The sequence below is a fragment of the Misgurnus anguillicaudatus genome, chromosome 2 (genome assembly GCF_027580225.2).
Source record: "Misgurnus anguillicaudatus chromosome 2, ASM2758022v2, whole genome shotgun sequence".
Classification (NCBI taxonomy): domain Eukaryota; kingdom Metazoa; phylum Chordata; class Actinopteri; order Cypriniformes; family Cobitidae; genus Misgurnus; species Misgurnus anguillicaudatus.
The window spans coordinates 25,754,110-25,775,093 of record NC_073338.2 but is presented as its reverse complement, the minus strand read 5'-3'; the positions used below and the strand labels follow the sequence as shown (position 1 = coordinate 25,775,093).

General features: G+C 36.4%; 1 protein-coding gene across 4 annotated transcripts; it reads right to left on the bottom strand.

Annotated features, from left to right (window-relative positions):
* Positions 1 to 1,378: 1,378 nt before the first annotated feature.
* On the bottom strand, positions 1,379 to 20,411 carry LOC129442204 (uncharacterized). Of its 4 annotated transcripts, none has more exons than XM_073875436.1 (22): positions 20,229 to 20,411; positions 18,939 to 19,031; positions 18,529 to 18,594; positions 18,286 to 18,452; positions 18,033 to 18,193; positions 17,861 to 17,952; positions 14,289 to 14,453; positions 14,083 to 14,187; positions 13,678 to 13,905; positions 12,438 to 12,529; positions 12,165 to 12,346; positions 8,435 to 8,615; positions 6,676 to 6,774; positions 6,483 to 6,572; positions 6,259 to 6,373; positions 6,050 to 6,168; positions 5,851 to 5,964; positions 5,682 to 5,745; positions 5,495 to 5,588; positions 5,233 to 5,401; positions 2,512 to 2,557; positions 1,379 to 2,013 (listed from the first exon to the last, which is right to left on the bottom strand). In XM_073875436.1, the coding sequence occupies exons 1-22, from the start codon at positions 20,269 to 20,271 to the stop codon at positions 1,922 to 1,924; spliced, it is 2,577 nt and encodes an 858-aa protein (XP_073731537.1). In that variant the 5' UTR covers positions 20,272 to 20,411; the 3' UTR covers positions 1,379 to 1,921. The 4 variants fall into 4 exon arrangements, with proteins under 4 accessions (XP_073731537.1, XP_073731532.1, XP_073731523.1 ...); XM_073875438.1 differs by having other exon boundaries at positions 1,866 to 2,013; positions 2,436 to 2,557; XM_073875431.1 differs by lacking the exon at positions 2,512 to 2,557 and having other exon boundaries at positions 12,165 to 12,376; positions 12,498 to 12,529; positions 20,229 to 20,410.
* Between the last annotated feature and the right edge of the window lie 573 nt (positions 20,412 to 20,984).

Below are 20,984 nucleotides of genomic sequence, written 5' to 3'. Positions count from 1 at the left end.
GTGCTTTTTAAATCTGTGTGTTTCAGGAAGAGAGTGAAATCTGGAGCTACAAAAATGTATGGTATGTGGAAAATAATGTTTTTTAACCATCTTCCACACAAACACATTTCTTTATATCAATTTTTAGCATAAAATGTATATGCACTTTAAGATATCAACATCAGGGCTTTGAACCAGATATTTTCCCCAATTGGTTCGTTCCAAACAGAAATGGTATTTTAACGTTTCCGGATTGACGTTCCTGAACCGGTTAGAACAAAAAAATGTATTTCCCGAACCGGTTAATGACGTTCCATGTCAGCTGTGAGACATACAAATAACAAGTAGGCTCATCATTAGGACATTAAACTTAAATTATTAGTCTACATAATTTCCCATTAAGTCTATTTTGTCATCAAACATTAAAAAAGTCTACATTATGTAAGTGGCATAACTGTAATTCTGACATGCCCACATTTGTTTCAGCATTATAAGGACAATTTCTGCCACGTCGTTTATTGGCGAACAATTTAAACAAATGTTTTTATTAGAAAAAGAATACTGTGGTATTTCGAGATCATTTTGTTTGTATGTGTCTTGTCAAGAACAGAAAGATTGTTTGCTTGCTTTTTGAAACGCATCTCTCAGTTTATGCACTTTTGAGTGCACTTAAATACGCGCATACACACACAGAGGGAGGACAAATCCCAAACTGCGCTTCGGAAACTCTCTCTCAAGTTTATACATCAAGAGTTCTGATCTTTGAAGGGCATAGTGATAATCCCATTTGATTGGAGTTAGACCGAAAACGTTCAACCACATGTGCGTAAAGAAAATTGCTCACTTTAGTGCCTTTTTGCGGTTAAATTGTTTAAAATCACTTAAGTGTTAACATTTGCAAGCCTTTGAAACACGCAAATTAATTATTAATCCGCATTAATCACGATTCTGTTCCGGAACATATCTTTTTTAAAAGTTTCTGGTTTTTGTTCCATGAAGCGGTTCAAAGGTTTGATTGACATGTAAGATGTTTTTTAATGAATGCAGCTCAAGCATGTATTTTAGTATGGGACTTGGATAAGCCCTGTCCGGGAAACTGCCCCTGTATGGTCTAAATGGTTATTTCATATGGAGCACAAATGTGATCATGTCTGTAAAATCCAGGTTAAAGTCTTATAATCTAATAATCAATTTACTCATTGATTTCACTCTTTGACATGACCTTACTCAGTCAGTATTACAATATCAATGTTATATTTTTCACCAAACGTTCTTTACCTTATGTAGGATGATGTTATGTAGAAAACAAACCAGGTCAAAAATGTGTCTGGAATAATAAACAAAACTAGGTTGCCACGTTATTACATAATTTTCTTCAATTAAAAAAAAAATGAGACAATTAGAAAATAATGTTTTATATTCACAGTTATTCACACAATAAAATAATCCGCGTGCCATACATTTCACAACAGCCAAATGTGCAAACTTGTGCTCAGTAAAATGCTGACTTAATATAAACCTTAACAAAAGTTACAAGTACGAGTGGACCCTTACTGTCATCAGTTAGAGAATATAAGTGGATTTGACAGCCACTGTCTTTTAAGAGATTACAAAGTGAGAGTTTAGTACATTATAGAGGTTTTAAGTGCCATACAACCCTTAGTGTTCATACTGAAAAAGTTTAAACTCAAAAAGTTCATCATGGCTGGTTGTTTAGCACTTTTTAATGCAAACTGTGCAAGGGTGAGATATTTCCTTTCACAATGTATTAAAAACGAACGGAAAAAAGTTTGGCTTGTCTCTGAGCAGTTAGTGAATGGAATGGAGTCAGCACTGCAGCAATCCAGAGCTTCAATCAGTAAGCAGCAGTAAATGCTGAGAGTCCTCGGGAACGGCACGACTCAACATCGAGTACCACGGAGCTGCTGCTGCCGCTGCTGCTTCAGGAGGAGAAGACGGGGAAGGTGTGGGAGGTGCTGTTGTCTTCAGTCCAGAGGCCACACGGCTGGTCAAAGCCACCCTCTCTTTTAAAATCTGACAGAATACCAACACACACTTCTTAACAAGGGCTTACAATCAACTAAACATGTTAATCAAGTAAAGAATAATGTAAAGGCAGCCTGCAGAGTCTGTTTTCGCAGAAATAACAGTATGATCAATGTGTTGAATAGCACACTGAAGGGGCTTATTTTGCAATAACAACCACATGTCTGTACATTATCCCGCTTGTCACACAGCTATTTACCTCATAAGTAAGTTAAGAAACATTAAATATTGGTTTGAAATATGTTATTAGCTCATTTCTAAAAAATGCAGACATCCTGCAAGGAAAACCAATTTACTTTTGGTTTTAAGATAAGACATTTAAATGCAACAAACACACTATTTGGTTTAATCATTTGTAAACATAATGCATACATATTTATATTGAATTTTTGTTTAATATTAAGATGTACCTGTCAAAATGATTTGCAGCATCTGGGTTACTGTGTGTTATTAGTTTTGAGCGGTTGTTATCTGGGAATAACAAACCTGCAAATGTCGTGACTGGCCAATCAGAATCAAGCATTCCAACGAGCTGTGTAATAAATGAATATATGATATGGCGATCGATTAATCAAATAATTTTTCTTCAGTTCTTAAAACCGATAATAAAATTGTAAACCTTACAAACCTCTTTATTGCCATTTCTGTTTAGAATATATTGGGATTTAATTTGATATTTAATAATTAATTTCCGTCATTCTGTTATTTTTATCTTTGTGTAAAGCTGCTATATAAATATTGATGGATTGATTGATTGGTAAAAAAATGTATACCTTGTGTGTATACGCTGTAATTCACTTCCATACATGTAAATATAAATATTTGTGAAACTGTGTGTTTATGTGTGACTGTCAGAAAAGAAACCACTGAATAAATATTACAAAAAGTGTCTTCGTAAGTCAACGTTAGGGCTGCTCAATTATGGGCAAAATTATAATCACAATTATTTAACACGATTACTCTGTGACTTTAAAAACATGCATTTATTTACCTTTTTATTTTAAAGATTAATTGCACAGTAGTCAATGTGTCAATATATTTTTTCATTTTAATTTCACTGAACACAGGCCTATTATAAGCACAGTGTACAGCAATCAATTCAAACCAGTTTATTAGTATGTCTATGCTAAAATGAGATTCCTCTGATCTACCCAATATATATATATATATATATATATAGTAACTTAGGGGCGGTTTCCAGGACAGGGTTTAGATTAATCGAGGACTAGGCCTTAGTTATATTAGGACATGAAACCCATGTCTTTAATACGTCTGTGCGCAGTGGTTGTTCAAGCAGCTGCAGCTGCACTCTTTCTGAAATTCCCCCACATTTTTGAATAGGTTTTGTTTCACAATCCTCTCCAGGGTGCAGTTATCTCTATTGCTTGTACACTTTTTTCTACCACATCTTTTCCCTCCCTTCACCTTTCTATTATACCCCATTCACACAGACCTTTGGTCCCAGAAAATACCCGGAAAATTGCCAGACAAGCGTCTGTGTGAACACAAACACATCCCGTAAATCTTCTGAGATCGTTGCCGGAAAGCGGACCTAGTAAGATACACGGAAAACCCTCTGTGTGAACAAGAAGCCGAAACAATGCCGTAATGGGCGTGTCGTAGTGAGGACGCGTGCGTCACCACAACAAAAGTTATGGTTCAGCTCTCTAAAACGAGAGATTTACATGTAAATCAACATTCACGACAAGAAATGTCAGCAAACTAGATTGAAACAGTTATCAGGAAATGATAAATGAGACATAACATAAACAATAACGCGTGTCATGGCATGAAGTTGGTTCAACTCTTTAAAATGAGGGATTTTATGTTACATGGAGATCAACATTCACGACGAGAAATGTCAGCAAACTGGACTAAAGCAGATATCAGGTAAGTTAGCTCGTCACTTACCGCGCTGAAGCGGATCATTCAGCAGCATAAAAGAATATCGCGTCACATGCTCATTTGAGCTTATAATAAACAGAAATGCCCGCCCATCACCCTAACAAGATATATGGTTCAGCTCCTCAAAACAGGGGTTTTAAATGCATATTAATAATCACGATGAGAAATGTCTGAAAACTGTATTAAAGCAGAGATCAGGGAGCTCGTCAAATATCCACACTGAAGCTGAAATCGTTCACCAGCATACAACGGCGCGTCACGCGCTCCTTTATAGTCTTATCATAAACAAAAATGCACACGAGTGGTTTCTGGAGAGAGAAATAATAAATAATATGCAAACTTCAGATGCTGCGTAGAAGAGGGCAGGACTTTAAACAGGTCACGTGTCTTTCCCGGACCTTGCAGGATTTTTCAGGCGAGTCGAAGTACTCCCAAAAGTGCTATTCCGCCATAAAATATAGTTCCTCTTTTAAATCCGCTTAGAAAAGCGCTACGTTTTATTTTGTGCCACCATACTTGCTAGTATAACTACTCGTCTTAAATAGGAAAAACGTTGATGTGTTTGGTCACTTCTAACTTGGTACCATTGAATGAATGGGGCTAAGCTAAATGCAATCAAAGTGTCGCCACGCGCCACAGCGCTTACGTGCACGCACTAAGATTAACTAACTTCTTAGTTAAGGTAATAACATAGTTTAATATGGAAAATGGATAGACTATTCCTTTAATGTTCTTGGACACAGAGCTCTGTGAACAGCCAGCCTCTTTTGCAATGACCTTTTGTGTCTTGCCTGTCTTCCCCATGATTGTGTAGCCTTCAGAATTAGACTGAGAGACCATTTAAAGGCCTTTGCAAGGGTTTTGATTAGCTGATTAGAGGCACCAGGTATCTTCAAAATCGAACCTTTTCACAATATTCTAATTTCTGAGATACTGAATTTGGGATTTTCCTTAGTTGTCAGTTATAATCATCAAAATTAAAAGAAATAAACATTTGAGAAATATCAGTCTGTGTGTAATGATCAATGAATATAATTTACAATATATCACTATAATATATCACTTTTTAAATGGAATTAGTGAAATAAATCAACCTTTTGATGATATTCTAATTATATGTACAGCACCTGTATGTTAAAATATATCAGTACAAAATGTTTTGAAATTAAGGCAGCTCAAAAACAGATTTTAGTCTGGGACTAGGATAAAAGCGCCCCATAATCTTAACAACCATATGATAAAATGCACATAAACAAAGCCTTATTTTTTAAATGGTAAAATGACTGATATTAATACACATACCTGCCGTAGTCTGTCCTCATACCGCTGATCAGTCTCTAAAGGTTGTTTCTCTGGGACTGGCACTTTACATCGGCACAGTTCTGCCCGTAACTCTGCACCATCGAACAGTACCAGAGGATCCAGTGCATTCTTGTTTATTAACTCCACCAGACACTCTTTATAATGTAAACTACAAACATGCAGAACAAATTATGAATGTTTTTGTGAATGCATTTTATTGAATTATGCACAATAAAAGATTTGAGACCATGGTGTGACTTACACGCAGTAACCACTGTACTCAGGGCAAGCTAGTCGTCCACACGGCTCCTCTTTCACAGCTCCCATTTCTGGTAACTCCATTACACCACAAATACCTACATGTTATAATAATCATACTGAACTATAACACAAATGTAAACCAGACAAATGTACAAGCACAAAGAATAAAGTCAAATCTATGGATTTACCTTTTGAGTTTCCCCCTATTGTACCTTTGGGTCTGAACATTAGAGGATGCGAGACTCCATAGTACTGAAAAGTTAACAGGTAACAAAAACACAGATTTGGAATGACGCAATGGTGATTAATAAAAATAAAAGTAACACATTTTGGGTGCACTTTAAAAACGGTGCTCACCTGTAGCAGGTCCTGTAATCTGGGTACACTCCAATCTCTTAAATGATACAGGCAGTCTCTAGGGTGATGAGCATGTAAGCCCTTCGCTCCACACTCAGCAGAAAAATGACATGCCTGCAAAACAACACCAGATTTATATTTTTTTATACTAAACTATATGCTACCTTTAAGGAGAACTGCAAGATAGAGAGAGACTTACAGCGCCCTGTTTAAAGGGCTGACTGCATCCGCCACAGAAATCATGCTGGCACTGAGTGCACTTGAAATGCAGGCATCCTCCTCTAGCCAGGAAGAATCGAAATTTGCATTTTGGACAGTCTGAAAGGAACGTGCACGATGTTACAAAGGATCAACAGGGACACATTTATAGTTCAAGGTGACTAGTGCATTGTCTCATCTGTGGTTTACCGATTTTATTCCTGCTAAGAAGCTGCTCCAGCTTTGAGTTCTGATACTCCGGGCTGTTGAGTTGCTCCCACTCTCTGAACCTCTCACAGGAGATTCCTTCATGCTGTGGAGCCCACTAGAAAACAAGCATCGAAATCAGAAACATCCATCAATAAGGCATCAGGAGCACTATCAAAGCGACCGTGAGCTTTTCAGTATATAAAACCTGCAAAGAGATCACCTACAGGCCGTTTGCACTTAAAGCAGGTGCTTTTCTCACAGCTGGGACAGTCCATCCTCAGTCTGTCTGATTCATGAAGAAGCCCAAAGCAGCACTAGGAAATAAACAAAGACATTTTTATTTCAAATGGTAGAGGTATAAAATGCTACTGCGGTCAGGCCTGAGTACATCGAAGATTTGTGAATGATAAATCTTACATGTGCACACCAGCGGAAGTTGGGCATTTCCTGAAGAGCCTGGTCTCTGAGCTTGCTTTGGAAAAGCTCATGGATCTGAGGATCCAAATAATACCTGATCTGCAAGTACAAAATTTACAATACATTACAGCATATTCCATCAAATACATTTTAACTAACCTACAGCACTACATTTAATAATTTAACATGTTTTGTTTAAGTCAAATTCTAGGTTTGAGATTGTTTTATGTCATGAATGGGGATGGGGGTGTATAGAGACAGAGCGCAGCGCGTCATAACCTGAAAACCACGCCCACCGGGGGTGTGTGTGTGTGCAATCCAACCGTCTCCATTGACTTTGTATTGCGAGAGGCCGGCTCCTTGTCATTTCTGGCTTATAAGAAAAACAGAATAATGCCTAACAGCTGCTGTGTGACAAGATGTACAGCTAACAAGCAAAAAAACTGAATTAAGTTTTTATAAGTTAACGAGCAATAAAACCCAGCCTTTAAGGAGAAAAAAGTCGAAAAAAGCCGACTACGTTTTCGCCTAGTGGACGCAGTTCTACTAATAGGAGTACTATGAAAAGTTGCCTGTTTCCACTTTTGTGTCTTTCAACTAGGGGTGTAACGGTACGTGTATTCGTATCGGACCGTTTCGGTTCAGGGCTTTCGGCACGGTGCACACGTGCACCGAAAGGCCTAATGCAATCTTTTAAGTGTGCCTGTGCGGAACATAATACGTGCGTTTCCACACGAACATATTAAGTGGCGGAACTCTCCGTGTTCAGCGCAAGTCTTCTGTCAAACATATAACATAATTCGGCCCGCAGAAAGATTTTTATTTACTTAGTTGTATATTCGTTTGATGTAAACGTTTACGTGTCGTGTCTAAAAGCTTTTTTCTAAAAAGCGTTTTGTTCTTTCAAAAGTGCGTGAGAGGATGCACGTCTTTCATTGCTACGCAATCATGAGACGCGCTTTCTGTGACAGCGAGAATAAGGACTGCATGATCAGATTTTTCATCTGCACCTCACGTCAATCATATCATTGTCACAATGCGACCACTGTACCGAAAATGAACCGAACCGTGGCTTCAAAACCGGGGTACGCACCGAACCGTGATTTTTGCGTACCGTTACACCCCTACTTTCAACGCTCATTTTTTGTGGTTGACAGCTTATAAAAACTTATTTCTGGGTTTTTTGGCTTGCTAGCTGTACACCTTTTCACACAACAGCTTTTAGGCATTATTCTGTTTTTAAGATTTATCTGTAAATAAGTTTTTATAAGCTGTCAATCCCAAAAAACGAGCGTTTAAAGACACAAAAGTGGAAACAGGCAACTTTTCATAGTACTCCTATTAGTAAAACTGCGTCCAATAGGGGGAAACGTAGTCAGCGATCCACTTTTTTCTCCTTAAAGGCTGAGTTTTACGGCTCAACAGCTTATAAAAACTTACTTCTGTTTTTTTTTGGCTTGTTAGCTGTACATCTTGTCACACAGGAGCTTTTAGGCATTATTCTGTTTTTTGTTATAAGCCAGAAATGACAAGGAGGCGGCCTCTCGCAATACAAAGTCAATGGAGACGGTTGGATTGTTCCCCCCCAGTGGGCGTGGTTTTAAAATTCTCTATGGCGAAAAGTTTGAGAACCACTGCTCTAAACCAGGCGCATGGTATTCTTATCACGTTTAAATTCAGCTTGCAACACTACCCAATCTAATTTCCCCTCTCTCATTTCTTCATGTCAAAGGGCAAAAACGTGGTTGAAGCTCCACACCTGTGTGTCGAGTAGACTAAAGTACTCCATAGTGTCCTCCCTTCTGCCTCCTCGCACATCAGGAAGATTACAGAGGGGACACACCGCGTACACGATACTCTTTTCTTTAATGACAGAGGAGAAGTATTTCTTAAAGCAGCTCTCACAGAAGGTGCAGGAACAGTGTGTCATGGTGATCATCTGAGAAGGAAAAGAGAGACAGAGATTAAAAATCCAGGAAGGTTTAACCCACATATGCAAATACTTACAGTATGTAAAAATATGGCATAAGTCATTTGAATTAATCATGGATGAGAATTTTCATTTTTCCAGTCCAAAGAAAACAATACATTTATATAAATATAAAGTCGGTTTAATTATTTTGTTCATTGTGGTGATTATTTTTATGACAAATGTAAAAACACCTTAAAGGGGACATTTCACAAGACTTTTTTAAGATGTCAAATAAGTCTTTGGTATCCCCAGAGTATGTACGTGAAGTTCTAGCTCAAAATACCATATAGATAATTTATTATAACATGTTAAAATTGCCACTTTGTAGGTTTGATTAAAAATCTTCAGTTTTGGGTGTGTCCTTTAAACTGCAAATGAGTTGATCTCTGCACTAAATGGCAGTGAAGTGGTTGGATAGTGCAGATTAAGGGGCGGTATTATCCCCTTCTGACATCACAGGGGGAGGGAATTACAATGACCTATTTTTTAAATGCTTGCAGAGAATGGTTTACCAAATTAAAGTTACTGGATTAATCTATTTCACATTTTTCGAGGTTGATAAAAGCACTGGGGACCCATTTATAGCACTAAAACATGGAAAAAGTCATTTTTTTGTGATATGTCCCCTTGATAGCATAATACTGTAAACATTCACTGACAGTGGCTTAAATGAGATATGGACATCTTTCTAAACATACCAACTTAACACTCGAATGCACGTAACGAGTTGCTGTTTAATTGCTTTGCATGGTGTTAAATAATGATGTTACAGTATCGTGTAGCTGTTGTCAGAAAATTGGCTGCATAACATTACAATGCAATCCTGTGCCACGCTTTCCTGTCAACTTCATGCACTGTGATGCGTGACGTGACAGCTGACAATTTATCCAGTACAGTTCCGTTGACATGGCAGGGATCCGAAAACATTTGTGTGCCCCAAAAATGTACTGTGCTGTGAGTTTGGTTAAAAAAAGCGTTGACTCTTCCAGGGCAGGCCTAAGCCCAAGCCCTGTTGGTGCCCTAGGCAAGTTTTTAAATTGTAGCCCTAATAAATAAAAATAAATAAATAAATAGAAATTAAATAATTAAAAAGTGATTCTAATGCTAATTTTAAAAGTAAAAGTTTACTATAACATAGCCTAAATAATAAAAATCATTAACATAAATGTGAAATAAATCAATAATAACTAAGAAATAACAAACATGTTTCTATTTACTTTTTTGTCTTAATAAAACTGTATTATTGAATTTGAATATTACACAGTATGTAAAGTCTAACACCAAAACACTGTAAACTCTTAAATTCTGTTAAGCTATTTCAAAATGGTACAAAAACATCAATAATGACTGACATGAACAGTCCTTAACTTGTTATTCTTGTATATTTCTCTTGTATGTTTAATGCTACCTGCGTTTTATGCCTTTTACTTTCCTATTTTTATTTCTTTATTTATTTTTAAATATAAAAAGGATACTATTATGCTAAGTGTAAGTGCCAAATACTAGTGGAAAAACACAGTCGTGCATAATTAAGGTGATTAATTATAATCACGTCAGGATTCAGACAGCGTTTATATTAGTCCAAAACGACATTTTGTCAACTCTTAAGTTTATCTGGGTGATGTAAAATTTGTTGTAATCATGCTGTGCTGGTGTGATTATGCTTTTTGCGCTACAGAGAGCAAAATACTTCAGTCGACCGTTCATGCATTTAAGAGGCACCGAAATGAGGCACCGAAATCTGTGTTCTGATTTGGTCTGGTAGGTACCGCCCATAAAGGCATCGGTGCCATAATGGCACCGGGTTTCGGTACCCAACCCTATTACTATGTCTTTATGAAGCCTTTAGAAATGAATAAAAAAACGAATCTATTTACATGGTATATACCAAGTGTTTAACATACAAAAGTACTAAAAATTTTGTGAAATGATCAAAAAATGTATTTATATTAATGGAAGTGATGCATCTATTGCATGTAAATGGCTCCACCATTCATTTAGTGATACAAAAAGCATCCCGTACGCAAGCAACCACTAATAATAAGCTTTTGTTCTCAAAATATAGATTCAGAATACTTGAATGCTGTAGGTACACCGACAATGTTTAGCATATAGCGACTTTTGGTTAAATGTGCTCTAAGCGAATTCATGCGTTTTAGGCCATAAAACATTTTTTGTTTCATACAGTAAACATCTCCTCACTATTTGCTAGCTGCCGGTCCTCTAAACAAACGGTAAAAAAACGTGGCCTCTGTAGACAGCCCAGGCTTCGCAAACTGCATCAAAAACAAAGTGGTCAAACCTACCACCACGAAACATAACAAAGTGTTCCAGCCAATAAACGACAAGAAGGATTTAGGAGTGGGGGTTGGGCACGTTCATGACTCATTGAGAAAGCACGAAAGGGAGGGGGAGGAGTTAGCTACCCCCCGTTTTGTTTGAAAACACTTCAAACGTCAACAAGAAGTGACATCACAAAGATTCGCTTAGAGCGCCTTTAACCCTTTTACTGTTTTACTGTCACCGTTCCTCCTGAGGAACACCTGACTTCACTTCAATATTTTGGATGTAAATGTTTATCGAATCGTGACAAACTATATATCTTTGGAAAGGTCTAAGCCTTTAGAATACAGATATTTTCAGTGTTTTATCAAATAAATTATGTAGGGAGAGTAATTGATTCATTTATGATAAGAGTGCGCCTAAAACATTGATAATCCTACTATATGTCACATGTCACCTTAAATTGTCTTCTTTAACTCTTTCCCCGCCATTGACGAGATATCTCGTCAATCTGCAATATTGCCCTAGGGCAAACAGCTGTAAGTCCGCGTATGTTTTAAAGATCGCTCTGCATCTGATCTCTATCAAAAGTCCTTCACGAAAATGGAATTATCTCAGCTTTTTGCTCAAAATTTGCTGTTTTTGATGAAACCTACACATATTTGAGAGGTGATAAAAACAGAACACATGAAGGTAGGATGAAACGGATTTTTTTGTTTGAAAGCAGAGGGTCTGTTCTTTTATTTTCTATATTATATGTTTATATATTTAAAAAGGAGCATTTTCTGGAAGGCATTAAACTTTTGTGAAAATCATGAAAAATGCTGGCGGTGAAAGAGTTAAAACAAGACCAAGATTAGGCTTCTAGCGCAAAAAATGCCAGAGTTATTTTCATTTGAAGTGCAAATCAACTTTTTACCCCCCCACTCAAAAGGGTGGTGTGACAGTTATGGGGTTAAGATAAAAAGACATTATACTGTACTGGGTCTCTTTCTCAACAAGTATTGTTTCATAATTGTGAAATCTAGTAACTAGGTATAAGCACTTGCCTCCAAATCACAAATCACTTTATTGTTTCTCCGTAAGTCAATTAGGATAAAAGCGTCTGCTAAATGCCTAAATGTGAATGTAAACTATAGGAGATATATGGGCTATCATAAAAAAAATGACAATGCTAAACATAAAAAAATAAAAGCCAAAACAAAAGCCAGTGGTGCCATTTGCTTTACTCATCCTGTTGATGGATGCTTGCTCCTGGCATATAGGACAGACATGGGAGAGATATTTCAGGGCTGATGGGAGGTCTCGGCACGACTGCACTGCTTCCAGCACGTCCGTAGGGCTAAAACTGCACCCATCCATACTCAAGATGCTCCTAAACATATCAGCTTTCTCACCTTGGACACCACCTGGGATCTGACAGTAGGTTGTGTGTATAGTGCAATCCTGTATAAATGAATGAGCGAGAAACAAGTGAATAAGATATTCTGATATGGCATTCTCTTACCTTCATATCTTCAAACTTCTTCAGCTGAATAAGAAATCGCTGCTCATTAATTGTAATCACCCTCTTAGGCTGTTGCAGAGCCTGTGCTACATCTGCCGAGAGAAAAAGAACAAGAAAAATCACAAAGGTTAACAATTAAGTATCTGTTGATTTGTGAGCACAGGTCCAAAAATCTGCTGCTCACACTACAATGGTTGTAGTTCATAAATAATCTATTTTCACTGCAGATACCGTTGATTCTGTCTATCTATGATAGATCAACATCATAAATATGAAAAAAAGTTTAGATCCTGCAGTAAAACCCAGTTCGCTAGTTCTTGCACTAGTTTCTTTGCCATGAAAATGACTTTAATGTCTGTTATTTAAAGTCATTCAACTCTGCACAATAGAGATACAGAGATGAAGGAGAAGAACAGCAGATTGTTTTTAAATTTAAGTTGCGCTCACAATGACTGGTCTGACTTCCTCTGAAATGAAAAGATACAGCAGGTGTTATTACACCAAGCTAAGGCAGTGGCTGCATTACAACACTGTCCTGTAAAAACCTTAAAGGGACATTCTCTTATCTGTCCTTGTAATGACAATGCAGCACCCAACTAAATATTAAACACCAGTAATAAAAGTATAAACTATTTATAAATTGAATATATAAAAATGAACAAAGAGTTGTAAATATGAGTAAGTATTACAGGGTCCATACACATAATGACTATTCTACTATACAAATTGTATGTTTTATCCCCTTACATTTTTTAACTATTAACTATTTTAATATGTTTTTAAGCAATTCATTTTACGAGGAAAAAGACAGTGACTCATGCCATTATACACATTTCTTGTAAACCATATACTGTACAAAGAAACTCAGTTTCTACTAAGAGTAACAATTTAAATAAGAACTAAATTTATTTGAATGTGATCAAAAATGTATTTTTATAAAATATTTTCATTAAGAAATTTATGACTACGAATCTATTTATGTTAGACACTGAAAACACATAAAAAAAGCTGTGTTTTATTTTAAATGTGAATATGATAACTGTAAAATTAAAACAGGTTACGTGAGATTTTAGGACACCCCAAGTGAAAAAATAAAACCCATGTGGATTATCTTGCTGTTATTAACATTATAAACCTGTCAATATGTGAATTTGAGAGCCATGAGTAGCATTAAAACATGCATTTTACTTTCATTTCTCTGTAAGCAGACTAAGTGAAAGTTAATACTTGTGTCCCATACCTCTGCGGTTTCTGAAGAGGACCATGGCCTGGTCTGGCCTCGCTGCAGGATATTTGACATCCAGAACCTCTCCTCCCGCATTCTGCTTTCTCTGGAAATAAATGGTTAGCTTGTTCCTCATCTTGCTTGGAGAGACACCCACAGGTAGTCCGCTCACCACCAGTCTGTGATGGTTATCTACTAAATTTGGGGGAACCATGGGGTCACCCTCAGAATCTTCCCCAGCATCTTTACGAGAAAAGTATTTGTGTGTTTTAATACAGTGAAACAAATCAATAAAACTGATGCTATTTATTGTAATTTTGTAAAAAAAATATAAAGAAAAAGTGGCAAAATAATTTCAATTTTATTAAAAAAAAATATGCAATTGTTTAAACTGCTTTTAAATTTTAGGTCATGATATACCTCTGTCTCTGCTGTCCAGTTGGTACATGTTGACTACTCTTTGTAACTGAAGGCTTTTAAACAGGTCATCTATTTCATTTACATCAGCAGAATTGCTGGCTGGAGCTAAAACAGAAACAATCATCAAAGATTAATTCAAAGTTTTTACAAAAACAATGCATTTTAGTACTCAAAAAAAGAAGAAGAAAAAGAACAAAAACATTTACCAGGAGAAATGAATGGATTTGTTTGGTGTTTACTCCCTAAAGTTTGTGCTCCAAATGTGATCCCGAAATCCAGCAACTCTTGTGTATATGACTTTTTAACCCCATCTGCATCCATTTCACTGGCCTGGGACAGACTACTGTTGGACTTTGTGCTCTTGGGTAGGGCTAATATAAGAAACGTCATGGTTAGCACAGATAAGAAAATGAAAGTTTGAAAATGAAACTTTAAAATATTAACCCTTAAGAACCTGAAGCAAAATAGGTTGTTTTCACACAATTCAAATAGTTTTATTTACTGTTGGTTACTAGGTTATCAATACCAGCGTCATTCGTTTTGACAAGATTCGCTTTATGTTTTGATGGAAACATGGGGTTAATTTATGTCATTAAACAGCAAAGATTACACTAACGCTAATGTACTTTCGTGGAACTGGAGAGACCCTCATTTTGAAGCATCATGCCTGTAGACACATACTCCATGTGCAGTGCATTTGTGGTGTGTATTGCAGTACGTATGCGGTAGGATCCATCAAGCACCTGTTGTGCTTTCATGCATACTCCGTTTACAATACTGTGCAAAAGTCTTAGGCCACCACCACCAGACTTGTTGTTTCACAAGTTTTAATGTCCATTCATATTTATTTTTCAATCTGTTTTATTAAGATACAAACAGAAAATACAGAAAATATGTACACAAAAATCAAAAATGTAATTTTCAGGACTAAATGTGTTCTTTAGGCATCGTCTGTGTTTAGTGTGACCTCTCTTGGCACTAAACACATCTTGAGCGTTTTTGAGCAGAATGAAGTAAAAAGACAAATTTCTTTAAAATTAGAAATGAGGATTTAATTTTATTTAGGTTTAAGAGATCCTGCCGTTTCCTGCTATTGCTCATATGGAAGGGGAGTTTGCCCTAAAAACTTGACACATCAGTTTACACTTTTATACAGTTTTTAATACTATATACACACTTCCCATTTTTGTATTCTATTAAAGAGACTGAGACACAATTATATGGGTGATTCTCAGGAAACCATTGAAACACCACGACACTAATGATTTTAGCTTTAAAATGTGTAATATAGTAACATTAAAAAGCATCAGAATTAACACAATACTGTGTTCTACCTTGCACAATGTGTGATTTCAACATAAGAATTTATAATTGTAAATTTTATCTCATTTTCTGCTGAAATTCTCATTACCGCAATGTGTCCGGCTGTGTTTGAACATGCGTTCTGTTGTAATTTAATCAAATTAACACAAAAATATTAAGAAAAAAAAATAAATGGATGTTTTGCTAGACTACTTTAGATGACAGAAAAAATATTTACTGAATATTCATGTATAATAATAATTAAGAAAAATTAGGAAAATGATGTGTCCATGCCTGATGTTCTCATCCTCCGCAACACTTTTTGAGAACAGTTTAAACACACATACAGAATTTTAATAAAGTTTGATTTTGAGTGACCAAGCACATGGACCAGTTACTTCAAGATGACTACCAGGTAAGATAATTTTTTACAGTTAATTTGAAATATTGTCTTGTCAGAATGCTTACACGACATTTTGATTATCATTACCGCAACAGATGCTTATTAAATGTTAATTTAATTAATAGAAGCATAATACTTTGATTTTAAATGCATGTGCAGAATCTTCAAATTATGTTCTTTCAGGTTTGTCATGTCATTTTGAAAATATGTCAGTGTTGATGTTTTCTGACTGTTGCGGTAATGAGATTTTTTAGGACTAATTTTTTAAATTATGTTACAAAAAGTGTTAAATGATAGGTAAAAGTTTTTAAATTAATGTTCCCATTTACTCCAGACTTTGTTTTTCAATGTCTGGTGGGAAAAAAAGTCAATTTAAGCAATTTTTACATTTTCATGCTTGACATGTTTAAAACCAAGTTTTCGTGAGAATCACCCATATATGATCCCTATAAAATTACAAAAAACAATAAATCTAATTCTGGCATGGAGGCCTAAGACTTTTGCACAGTACTATACTTGAGATATTACTGGATAGAGTACAGTAAATAAAAAGTGTGGATTAACGATGTTTAAAATCATCCTTAAATTTAGCCTAGGACACAGAAATGGATTAAATCAGCAGATTTGCAATTTATCTCCACGTATATCATAAATATAAAACACGTCACGTGCTATCACTTTAAATGAGCGTGTGCCGTTTGCATGCAGTACAGCAAAGATAGACTCGGTGTGGAAACGGTCGCATCACTGCTGTACCACACCACATCTGCAACGGACAGAAAGGACCACATACATATGCTGTGTGAAAGCTCTAAGCTGTTAAAATGGATACGTAAAAAATATGCACTGCAATCGAAGTATGTGTGAAACAGGCGAAGGGCCATTCCTATGAATCATACGTATTTTATCAATAGATGGGTTGCTCGGCAAAGTCATTACTGCTTGCGCGCGCAACCGAGAGGCAGAAAGAAGAGACGTGCATTGTGTTGTATGCTAGTAGCGGTGTCTGTAAGTCAAAATGCCAAGGAGCTGTTGCGTGAATAAATGTACCAACAGAGCCAGTGCTGGGTGCCTGATGTTAACATACCAGTAGATGCGACTATTACGTTACTAGCCTAACATTATAATTCACACATGTATGACAGTAACACTGCAAAAATAAAGACAGAAAAACAGATCCAACTAAAATCAAGTTTTATTTATATACAAACAATAAAGAACGCTTCAATAATTAAAGTTGTTGCAGTAGCGAACCAGCTCACCAATCGGGTTTTCTGCCTCCTGGATGCGCGCACCCTGTAATGTTTTTAAACCGGCAACCCGTCTATACAGAATTTTTACATGTATACATTTGGGAGACGTTTATATAGCCTGGTGCAACCAGATTCTCATACATTCATTTCATTTGTACAGAGAGTCTGGCCACGCTCCATTGCAAAGCGTTACTTTCGTTAAGGAGGGTCCTCTGTTAAAGTTTAAAACTATTGGATTTGCCCAGACTCACTCTGAATCTGCCATAACAAATCACTAACGTTTGGTCGTGACGTATGTCACTCAGTCTGGCGCACGACCCCAACGTCATCGTTCTTAGCCACTCCCCGCTGTTCGCTGATTGGACCTGCAGATTTTTGCCGGAGAAAACGAAACTCTAAACAGCAGTCCCAGACGTTGATCTGAAGCGAAATGAAAATTAAGCGGAAGAACGTAGGAGGGCGGAGCCAGGCTAACGTTTATATCCAAAGCAACCCTAAAGTCCTAAATGCGCTCCTATAGCTTAATTCTACGAAAACATGTGCTTGACAGATGTCATGAACAGCTGTGATGAATCTCACTGTATTTTCAACATCTCGTGCCATGATTTCTGAGACACATCAAAGGTTATTTTTTAAAAAGGCTATATTTTGCATCCTGTCATGCAATTTTACACACAAGACAGTGTCATATGTTATCAGTCTGCTTATACAGTAATGCTTTTTGTGAACAATGATAAATAAGAATTTAGAGAATTTAAAAGAATGTTGTCCTCTGGATTCTTTCTAATATAAGTATTTAGAGTATAAATTCAATGTTTACTGTTGCTGGCAAGCTGAGTCACTGAAGAGTTGGTGCTTCCATCATCAGCTGTTGAGTTATTCTGCACAGCGCCGCTGCCTGTATTCGGCCAGCTGCAACATGAAACAAATAAGGTTGGGGTCAAGTTTTGTTTTACTAGATTTTCTGAACTGTTTTGCAAGTGTTCACTAACCTGCCATAAGATGTAACAGGGCTCTGCTTGACTATCATTTCAGCAGGCGTTGCTTGGGAAGGTAGTAAGGGGGATCTGATTGGATAAGTGGCAAAAAGGGGAGTTTCGCGCTGAAAGGCGGCGATCATTTCCTCCAGAACTATTGACAAGTTTGACCACCCCTAGCAAAAACCAGCATCCAAAGTGATTCAAAAGAATATGAAAAATGTGTAATACAATTGATAACCGATAATAAATTATATAACCAACTTACGATTTTCCAGTTGTTAAGACAGTGGAGAAGAACGCAGCCAGATGCATCCACATTGCTGCTTTTAGCATTGACCACCATAGTGGGTGATGGGCAGACAAAACATCTGGGCGGGTTTTTGGGATGAGTCTCATGAATCCAGATGCAAACTGGAATGTTGTACTTGTTTCCTTTATAACAACATGATATTGATTTTAAGAGCCATTAGTGATATGCTTTGAACAAGACTTAGTTGCAACCAATTACCTTCATATGTTACAGGAACCGTGCCACCTAAATAAACCAACTTCTTCTTATCATTGTTAGGGTAGACTGTAAAAAAGAGAAGAAAACTGAATGCAGGAAATGTGTAATGTATGCAAGAAAATTTGCACAATAAGCTAAAGTCTGCAAAGCTTACTAGGGTTTTGAAATGTATTTTTATAACACCCACACTATTTACTACTGATGTGTAAATTCAACCCTGTATTCATGCATGATTTAGAAATAGCTTCAAAGCATCCTCTGTAAATCAGTATACAGAGACCTCTGCCAAGTTCTCCCATGCGTTTTACATTTACATTTATGCACTTGGCAGACACTTTTATCCAGTGCATTACAAACCATACATCATTTATCTGTATGCATGATCCCTGGGTTTTAAAAGAGTAACTTACAATAGTAATCCAGGTATAGCTGCAGGTCTCGGTAATCTGTTGAAACATTATTGATGTCATCTTGGACCTCATTGGGATAACTGTATTTACACTATTAAGGAAACATTAAGAAAATTATCAGTCAACTAGAGGGAAATGGCACTTCACAAAAATTCAGTCTGGCATACTATCTCTCACTTTATTACACTAATCCATAGTTAGTTGTTTGTGATGACTAATAAATACAGTATGTTATTAAATAATAATTTAAACATATCAAGAGCCTATTAACTAGGTTTCAGGTCCTGTTTTGTCTCCTGTTCATAGAAAGTGAAATGTTTCAACAATTTAGAGACTTGAAGCAAGTCAAGGACAGGCTTTATGATCATATTGGTCAAAACACAATACTGATCTGGGCCTGTTGATATCATGGACAAAGAATCAGTATTACATACATGCAGTACTATCCACAAGGTCAAAATTTGATTTTGTATAATTGTCATATTAATAAAGATTCACAACTTCTCTGACATCATTGTCAATTGAGATAAGAATGAACATGGGACCTGTGGTGTGCCTAAATTTGGTGCCTTTTCTCTCAAATGGACATACTTGATTTCACAGTTGTGGTGCAATTGCCAATATGAATGAATGATAGTAATCTGCTCGGTTCCTCTTCTAATGTACCAAGATTTATTTTTGCATTAACATTTTAATACATATTTTAAATGAAATGCATGCATAAAATCCTCTTACATAATGTAATAAAATTTTGATATCTTTAATATTGACTGAGTGAGGTCATGTCAAAAATTTACATCAAACTAATAAATAGATCATTAGACTTTACCCTGTATTTTACAAACAGGGTCACATATACAGTATGGATATTTCCTTACACGACAGTAAGTAAACACATAGTAGACAACTAAGTTACTGTGTTATTGTAATAAACTGTGCAAACGTGGCACTAGGCGTCATTGGCAAAATTAAATTACAAAAGATATCCCATAGTAATTTATTAAATCATTTTACAATACTAACGACAGCTTTAACAGTACGGGCGGAATTGATTGTTATGGTTACTTGTGTATGGGAGTTCTCTCGTGATAGCTCACCACGCGACCAGATGTATTTAGTACTATATCTCCTACTAAGTGATCCAATTCAGTATTTCATACAGCTAAATGATATTTCACAGCAAGCCATGCCCTTTGATTTTAATTGCACACTCCTGTAAATTAGCCTGTTAGCTCATTAACCAGTGCAACATGATAGCAGCCTCGCGACTGCTGTCAATAAACGTACACTCGACAAGCGTTTTATATGTCAGATCAGCTGTGACACGCGACATGTTCACCTCTAAACGCCAGGTTTACTGTCAAGTAACGTTATATTTAGGGCGCAAATTCATATCTGTTGCTTCCTCCATTGCTCAAGTTTACATGTCAATCGGGCAGTTTTGCTTTTCTTTTTCCCATTGACGTCACGAGGTGACGTCGACATCGAAAATGTCTGCAGCGGTCCGCCATATTGAGCGTGACTTTATTTTTTGCTTTATGCAATTTATGTATTACATTTTGAAACGCTGGTGGTTCTGTAAAATTGAATTATGTTCTAAAAAGACACAGAGGCATAGTCAAGCACAGACTGAAAGGCGATTGTTAGCAGAATGACAGCTTTCAATGTTGTACTGCCTCTTAATGAACATTAGATGTCAGTATAATACATAAAATCTGTCCCTTTAGCAATGACGCTTTAAGACATGAAATAACATTTCTGTGAAGATTTATGATTTATTTAGGTACTTGTAGAAAAAAAAAATTTGTTTACTTATAAGCAAATGGACTTTCTGTTTCATATAAAGACACTCTTAATTATCCATTCATGACATGTTTAGTTTAATGTAGCATACTGCATTGTATTTGTAGTACATTTTGCAAATGAACTGAGGCCCAAAAGTTTTTAAAAATCTGGCATTCATAATTTTAGTTAAGCTGAAAACGAACATTAAAGTTTATGATTCTGAAAATTAATGAGTAACAAGGAATCATTTTAATGTACAAT